Source organism: Pygocentrus nattereri, chromosome 25, assembly GCF_015220715.1.
Source record: "Pygocentrus nattereri isolate fPygNat1 chromosome 25, fPygNat1.pri, whole genome shotgun sequence".
NCBI classification, from domain to species: Eukaryota; Metazoa; Chordata; class Actinopteri; order Characiformes; family Serrasalmidae; genus Pygocentrus; species Pygocentrus nattereri.
Window position 1 is genome coordinate 20,550,818 of NC_051235.1, and position 8,486 is coordinate 20,559,303.

The window sequence follows — 8,486 nt, forward strand, 5'->3', positions numbered from 1 at the left end:
ACTGTTTACGGGAGAGTATTTATTAGTGCTGAACTGTGTAGTGCTTGGACTAGTAGTATTTAACCCCGCTCTTAGTACATAATAAAGATTATATTATATTATATTAATAAATGCAAACTGAGTTATTCTTAAGTTATAGAAATGTATAGTAAAACTTTGGACTGGTGGGTCCTGGCCCATTAACGGGTTAATCATCATTGATTTTCTGATTCAGTACCTGATTGATGTTTTCAGATCATGGCAGTGTTTAGCAATGATAACTGTATTTAAACAGAAGTGAATGGTTTTAGTATTTACATACAGCAGTGCTAAAAGATTGAATGGCATTTAGTAGTTAGGCTGAGGATGTCAGACTGCAGTCCAGGGTGTGGTGGTGTCAGATGCCCAGGTGGTTGTTGAGTCGATGTAGTGCATCTCCCACAATGTCCAGCTCATGTCGGAGCTCCTCCACCACACTGTTGATGCTGGGCATATCCTTCAGCACACATACGCTCTGTGTGTACGGGTTGTAGCGCACGGTAAACGGGCGCCGGATCGTCTTAGCAAACTCCCTGTTGAAGGAAGGGCATGGGTGTCATAATGGTGCAGGTTACAGAACATATTACAACATCACAACACTGACTAGTACACTTATTTAGTATCTTTAGTTTTATTGTTCTGATATTTGCTCTTCTAATTTATGGTTAAAAATGTCACATTTGACAGCCACTTTCACTAATCTTAATTATTTATTTATGTGAATTCATTGAAAATAATGATTCCAAACTTTTGATCCATTTTATTTAGGATTTTGTTGCGTTCATTTTGAGTGCAAACACACTGCATTGCGTGCACAGGTCAAAACAGTGCAACCAAAACCAGAAAAGCGCTCTGTACAGCAGTTCTGCATGATTGATTGGTTCAGCTCCCCTGCCAATATGGCATCTATGGTAATACAATGGAAGAATATTAATGTCATAACTAAAACCTGAAGCCTCCTTCAGGAGAAGAGTGTGATAACAGTGTAGATTTATTTTCTGTAAGTCTGTAAGTACAACTAAAGCTAAATTCAATTCTGGACAGATGGTTTTCATATCCTCTAAAAGCACTTTGAGTTCTAACATATAACAAAAATATTAGTTTACCTCATTCTAATCTTGGCCTCCTCAAAGCTCTCAGACATGAAGTAGACCTCCTGAAAGGTAGTGATCAAACACTCCTGTCTGCATGTGGCTTTGGGCTCAAAAGGCAGGATTTTGGCACTTCCAGAGAGCGCATGCTGGAATAGAAAATACACTCACAGAAATGCACCACTCTTAACTGTGTTTTTGGGTTGTTTTCATATTATTTAATGTTAATATGACTCTTAGAGTCAAAGAAAAGTGTAATAGTGTCACTGTCATAAAACTTGATATCTCCAAAATGGTAACATTATTAGAAGAGGAAGCAATAATCGCAGTGATTTGGACTGTTTCTCTATTGGTTCACTCATCAAGAAATTTTCACACAATGTAGGATAGGACAGTTCATGCTTTCCAAAAAAAAAGATAAATTTCAGATATGACAGTGACAATGTGATGCATGGTGTCATCATCTCATTTGGTTGTGCTTCTGCTATCTACAGTGCATTAAAGGTGTATTTATTTGTTATTTTACCTGTAGTTCGCTGATAGAAGAGAGAAGTCCAGCCCCATATGCTCTGAGTTTACCCTCCTGTTTACACAGGCCAAACTCCACTGTAAAAAAGTAGCACTGAAAACAAACATACAAGAAGATATTATACTCAAGGAATCACTCTCTCTGGCCTATTATCAAATGTAAGGACACAAAATGCTGTCGAGTTGTCGAGTAGACTACATAACCAGTGTAAAATGACATGGCAGACCTTATCTGACCAATAAAGGACTGTATAAAATGACACAATAGTTAGTACTTGACCCATAAGGTGTATGTGGGGCAAAAATATTTATATATATTTATACTAAACAATTTCTCACTTTCATAACTACATACTTCCATGACAGTTTTATAGCAGTTTTATGGTAGTAACAATTTCTGGTAGCAACTGAATATGAAAGAAGCATTCCAACCTAAACCTATTTGTTATTTGTTATGTAATGTATCATTTTGTAGGGTGGCATTACATCCCTCATTCTTATCAGTTTGACAGAATTCCCAGCAATACCCAGCGTGAACTATGCAAATATGGGAACCATGCAACTATTGGGAATACCTACGATGTCAACCAATCTTGACTGCAAGCTACTAATCTATAGCCTATACTGCCAAGCTAGCATTAGTCTTACTCACGATAATTTTATCCTCCTATCACTACCTCTTATTCAGCACAAAATTGTACCAGAAATCTTGGTTTTTAATGTTTTCAGACAGTAAAACTGAATATCTAGATGGCCAAACTACCTTATCTCCATTATAATGATGTGACCCATCTAGAGAAAGTTGCTACAATTATTTTGATATACTATAGATATAGATATAAGATATACTACTTGCCAACAGCAATTATAGCTTTACGCCTACCTTCTACTTTCACCATCAAAAAAAAATTACAAATAAAAAAAATACACTTAAAAATGGCTTGTCCCCAAAAATCCATCCCAAAGCAGTTGTAGATTTTCATAAGTTCCTTCTACCTTTAAGACACCTCAACAGAAGGGAGTTTAGACTGGGAAATATCACTCTAGACACTACTCTCTGCTATGGGAGGAATATTTCTAACTGGCGTAGTGACAGTTACATTTTTCATATTGTCCAGAGTGTTCTAATGATTAATTCCTAAGTAATAAGCCTGGAATGATTTAATCACTCATCTGAGTGTACCTACAGTTGCCAGTTTCTGCACAGCATCATCAGAGGCCCCCAGAGAAGCCAGACCTAACTCCTGAGAGAACTGAGCAAAACTGGGCTCTGCCAGCAGTGGCACATGACCCAGCAGCTCATGACACGTGTCCCTGAAACACAAACACATTCACATGTACACCAAAAAGAGCAATAGTTAATTAACTGATGGTCAAGCTTCAGCAAAAACTATTACAAACGTATTATATACAAAAATATACCTTAATACATAAGGCCTATATTTCTAAAGCTCCACAATAATATCCTATATTTTTTTGAAAGACAACTTGACTTAGATCTTAAAAAACCTGTATAGGAAACATAAAACACACTGAGTGAATGAAGTATAGAGTGTCAAAAGCCCAAATTTAATGTTCTAGCCCAGACGGAGCAAACAATTGGCCTGGTGACATCTATTTGTTAAAGCATAAACTAAACGCTGTTGAGGCAAACAGCAGGTGGCAGTGTATTTGTTGTTGACACCAAGGACAAGCTGCTAACGTTTAGAGTTGATATATGCTTGAGTTCTTACGGCTCAGGTGTGTAGAGTGGGGCTGAACTGTGGCGAACATATTGAGTACAGTGGAACACTCTGAAGGCCAGTCCAGCCAGGAAATCTCGAGGAGACAAGTACCCAGCTACTGGACGGATTGTGAAACCTGTTCGCTCTAAAATATACAACCACAGACACAGACATACCAACATCAACAGCACATACCAATATAGTCTTATTTCTGTCATGTATAGATATTTATATGTGTGATTTTTATTTCATATGCATGTATGTATAAAAATGAATAATATGCTAAAACAATACGGCTTATGTACAGCTTTTTAATGGACATTTGTTGGTTTCTTTGGTTTCTTGCCGGTTTTTCTTTTTTCTCATGACACTCAACATGAAGTGTGCCTCTGAAAAACCTCCAATGATGGGGCCATGTTGCCCCAACACTTCACCCTAGCCCCCTATTTCAAGACACCCTCCCCCTAGGTGTGAATGCATGAAACAGAGGGGTAAGGGCTTAGTAGTAAGGGCAAGAGGTAAAAGGGGATTGGGCCGAAGCATCATTTTGCTGGTGGATCATTCGCAGCACTGCAGTGACACTGATATAGTAATAGCATGCAGTGTTACTGGAGCTGGGCTCCACCAACCAAAAATATCCACCCAAAAGCATCCTGTAGCTAGAAACTGAGCATGATTATAGATTATAAAACTTTGGTCCACTTCTACCACAACTCTCACAACTATGTTAGTGTCACTGCAGTGCTCAGAAACAGCCAAAGCTCTGAAGGCCCACTGGCAAGCTTCAGTTCCTCATTGTCAAAGTGAGTCTCATAGCAGTTACTGGAAAATAACCTTTAAGATTAATAAAAAAATAAAACACATTTCAAAATGGCTTGTCCCCAAAAATCCATCCCAGTGGAGTTGTAGATTTTCACATGTGCCTTTTACCTATAAGAAACCTCAACAGAAGGAAGTTTTCCAAGTTTTTAGACACTACTAGCTGCTATGGGAGGAATATTTATAACCAACATAGTGACAGTTACATTTTTCATATTGTGCATTATTCTTCTGAGATTAATACCTGTATAATAAGCTTGCAATTTTAAGGTGTTAAAACTAAATGTTGCAGAGTCAGTGCTGCTGCATAAGTGGGTGCAGTCTTACCCTTGAGGAAGCGCGACACGTCCTCTAGCTGAGGGATGTTGTCCTCTCTGTAGCCGCAGTGCTGGGAGAGCAGAGGCAGGTTGCGCAGGTACTCCCTGCAGGCGTGTGAGGGGTACAGCTTATTCAGCTCCCTAAACACCACTCCCCACGTTCTCACCTCTTCCTCTGTGAACTCCACACGTGGGATCGGGTCTCCACTGAGAGAGATAGTGATCAATGTGAGAGAGAAAGAGAAGGTGGGATTTCTACCATGTGTCACATGTAATGTTAGGTTCTTTTAAAGAAAGAAGAATTGCAGTACATGAAACTTTGTGAGACATACTGCTTATAGTTCATTGCAAGGTCAGCGAAGTATTTCCTTCTCTTCCGGTACACATTATCTTTGAATCCCTGGAAGAAATCAGTGGCAAAGATGACATTATTACACTACTGTCCAGAGTTTGGAATTATATTGAAAATAAGTCATTCTAATAAGCTGCAATAATAACTCATAATAATAACTCATACCTGACAGCAAAAGATACTTTTTAGATGGATGTTTTATACAGCATTTCAAATACGTTAGACACAACATTAGATACGTCAGATGATAGACTTGATGATGTTGGTTGACAGTGGTAGACTTGATTTTTATTTTTTGAAAAAAACAGGTATTCTGTATATTCAGTTTGTCTACAGTAGTGCACGTCACATTTAGAGAAACTTAAAGCAATCCTATCATTATATTTCATTTGAAGGGCATATACCATAGAAAAAAACAAAACAAAATGTACCTTTCACTCACCAGTCCATACAGTCCATACATGGAAATTATGCTGAAAAAACAGTTTGTATTCAATTGACTGTCTGTGACATCGCAAAAGCTAATTGATATGCAACTATCTGCCTATACCATCTATAGCAGTTTAGCCCTGTACATTCACACTGAAATTATGAGGCGTTTTAGCTCGCACTGCTTTATGAATGAAGTATAATACAGGGCAGCCAATATGAATAGATATCATTTACATATATATCAGTCTTAAAGCTGCAGTAAAAATAGCCGGTTTAATTCTAAGGAATAAAGTTGGAAAAAGAAACGGAAACTGCTTCTAGCACATAAAAACACACAAAGGCTAAGTGGACCTCTGAATACAAGAAAAGTGTAAGATCCAGGCGCTTTAAAAAATGCATGCAGGGACATGGATTAAAAGAAGAATGTGCAGGTTACAGCAGCACTCACAGGATGATCAGCATCCAGGGCAGAGCCGTACATCAGAACACGGTTAGCACACTTGTCAAGATCAGAAATCTTCCTGGGGAACCAGGGTTCTTCAGAAAAATCTACAATATCAAAGAGATATGCACGGCGTCAGTCCGAGTGCTTCACACAGCAACTGCATTAATACATCTTAGTAGGAGTGGGCAATATAATGATATGTTATCTCAGTAATCTTTGTAGAGTATATTGTGGGCAGCATGAGTACTAGAACACTGAACAACTGCATATCATGAAAAAGACAGATTTAGACCAGTTTTAGAACAGTAAATATGAACCTGTGTATAACTGTGCAAACTGCAAAGTAGTGAGTAGATAACTGTATGCCAGCCCATGCCTTTCCCTTTTTAACATTTTTACCAGATGTGTTCATTTTCCTCCTTTTCCTTCTTAAAAAGTTTCCTGTTAGTAATCTCACTGCCTTTTTGAATTCTGATAGTATATTGATATTGATATATTTTGCCTGTTCCAATTTGTTCACCTCAGAAAACACAAAATGCTGTGATGCATTATTGTGTATCATGAAGATACCTTCACATATTGTGGTTACATTTTAATTTCATCACACAAAAAGATGCCAGGGATGTTCTGGAAGAGGGTACTATACCATCTTCAGCAAAGCAGAGCTTTTCAGGCGAGTCCATGGTGACGGTGCTAGTTTGTTTTTTCAGCAGCTGGATGATTTCCTTCAGGGTCTCTCGCTCGCTGTCACAGTCCACCAACACTTCCAGCTCCGAATTACTCCTCCTGGACTTGCGCGACTCAATGTGCAAAAGGTTGACCTGGTTTTCCTGTTGGTAAGTGTAGAATGGACAGGGAATCATTCCACCACACTCATGTAATTAACATAAACCTTTTCAGGAACACAGTTAATATGGAGATTTTTAACTTTTAACATTAAAATTTACATAATTTATATATCATATAAATATAACATATATAACATATCTTTGCCTAAATCTAAGGTCAAAGTTATAGACTGTGCTGGAAGCTGCTGAGAGCTGCTATTTTGACTACATTCCCTAAAATCAAAATAAAGTCAACTTGTGTCATGTCTCTGGTCATAATCACAGTGCATCATAACATATGAATGAAAAGACAAAATTCTAATTTGATGACCTGTTTACATAGTTTAGATTATATCACTGCACATCAGCAGGAGGGGAAATACATGGTAGCCGATGATTATCATTACAAATTCACATGGTCTTTAAGGTCATGCACAGGCGTACCTGAAAAAGTTTTAAAGCCTTTACAAGGTTACCAACTTCATTCTTCAGGGAAAAGGTAATCGCTGCATGTTCTCTCTTGGAGGGCAGGATCTTGTCTTGGTGCTCATCAGCATTGTTAAATGTCGATTTGTTCAACTTTAAATAAAAGAGCACAGCATTTTTGGTTATTCTCAAAGGACAGATGAAGAAAATCTGGCAGCTGTACTGGCAGACCATCACATTATTGAGGAAATAAAAACACAACAACATGTGTGGGGGTGGGCACTGAAACTCTTAAATAATGAATATGCATTTATAAGTCAAACCTTTCTTGAACTTGTTTGATTAAGTGAGTTCAGCACTTTGCACCAGACAGCAGCTTTAGCTCTAATGCGCTGTCTATAGATGATTCACTCAAAAAAAGTATGCAACTGCTGTACTACTTCTACTACTACTATTCATCACAATAATAATAGTAATAGTAATAATAATAATAGAAACACTACATACAATTATGTATTAAATCTTATTTTAATCAGCTAGTTGATATTATTATAATGTGAATATTTTTAATGGCTGTGAGTGGTGGAGCATGATGGTGTAGTATGAGTACAGTAGGTGCAGAATAATTATAATAGGAACAGTGTGTAAAATAAGTTCAATCTGAGTAAAAGAGGCTGAGTATTATTATTATTATTATTATTATTATTATTATTATTATTATTATTACTATTATTATTGCTATTAATTAGTAGTACTATTAGTAGTAGCAGTAGAATGAATCTCTCCACAAAACATGTTTTTAAATCTTATTTTTGTTTCAAGCCAGTTGTTATTATTACGATGTGAATAATAATTTGAAATAGATGTCAGTGGGGTGTAAAGGTGCAGTGCCATTATAATAGGTACAGTATGTAAAGTAAGTGCAATTTGAGTAAAAGAGGAAAAGTATGTTAAAAAAAGTATGCAACTGTTTTGGTAATCTACTACTAATACTAATACTAAACCAATACTAATTCTAATATCAGTAGAAAAAGGATGGAACTATGCAACTGCTAATAATAATAATAATAATAATAGCAAAATAAAAGTTTTTCAGATAGATAACCATGAGTAATAACCAAAGCATTTCACTAACCTCATTGTTGAGCTGCTTCTCCTCATAATACTTGTTGATAGAGTCAAAAGAGCGTCCCCGACGCGGTCCGTCAGTCTTATTGGAGAGCATGCCCCCGCAGTGCGAGCTACTCTTCCTGCCTCAGCCTCGCACAGAAGATGTGTTTCTCCCGCAGCTCGCGGCGCTGCGCTATTTATCAGGCGCGCTCCCAGAAGTGGGGGCAGGGCGCCCACCCTGCATTGGTCAGAGAGCAGCAAAGAGAAAATGGAAAACAGTGATCAAGAGACGTCACAGAGCAGCCTGATTATTCTGAGACATTATTATTATAATTCTGCGCTGAGGGTAATAAAGGCGTTCTTTTACAATAAACCTTTAAGGTTTTAACGCTTAAAA

General features: G+C 37.5%; 1 protein-coding gene across 1 annotated transcript; it reads right to left on the reverse strand.

The window, feature by feature from the left end:
• Positions 1-242: 242 nt before the first annotated feature.
• tph1b (tryptophan hydroxylase 1b) lies at positions 243-8,252 on the reverse strand. Its single transcript, XM_017703505.2, has 11 exons — positions 8,115-8,252; positions 6,998-7,132; positions 6,373-6,556; positions 5,730-5,830; positions 4,830-4,897; positions 4,508-4,704; positions 3,371-3,506; positions 2,825-2,951; positions 1,636-1,731; positions 1,125-1,258; positions 243-551 (listed from the first exon to the last, which is right to left on the reverse strand). Exons 1-11 carry the CDS (start codon positions 8,202-8,204, stop codon positions 377-379), a joined length of 1,443 nt encoding a protein of 480 aa, XP_017558994.1. The 5' UTR covers positions 8,205-8,252; the 3' UTR covers positions 243-376.
• Between the last annotated feature and the right edge of the window lie 234 nt (positions 8,253-8,486).

Coding starts and splice junctions, on each gene's coding strand:
- tph1b (XM_017703505.2), bottom strand. CDS start 8,204: ATGCTCTCCAATAAGACTGACGGACCGCGTCGGGGACGCTCTTTTGAC. Junction 4,898..5,729: donor CCCTGGATGCTGATCATCCT/GTGAGTGCTGCT, acceptor GATTTCTTCCAG/GGATTCAAAGATAATGTGTA. Junction 3,507..4,507: donor CGTGTCGCGCTTCCTCAAGG/GTAAGACTGCAC, acceptor TGTATATTTTAG/AGCGAACAGGTTTCACAATC.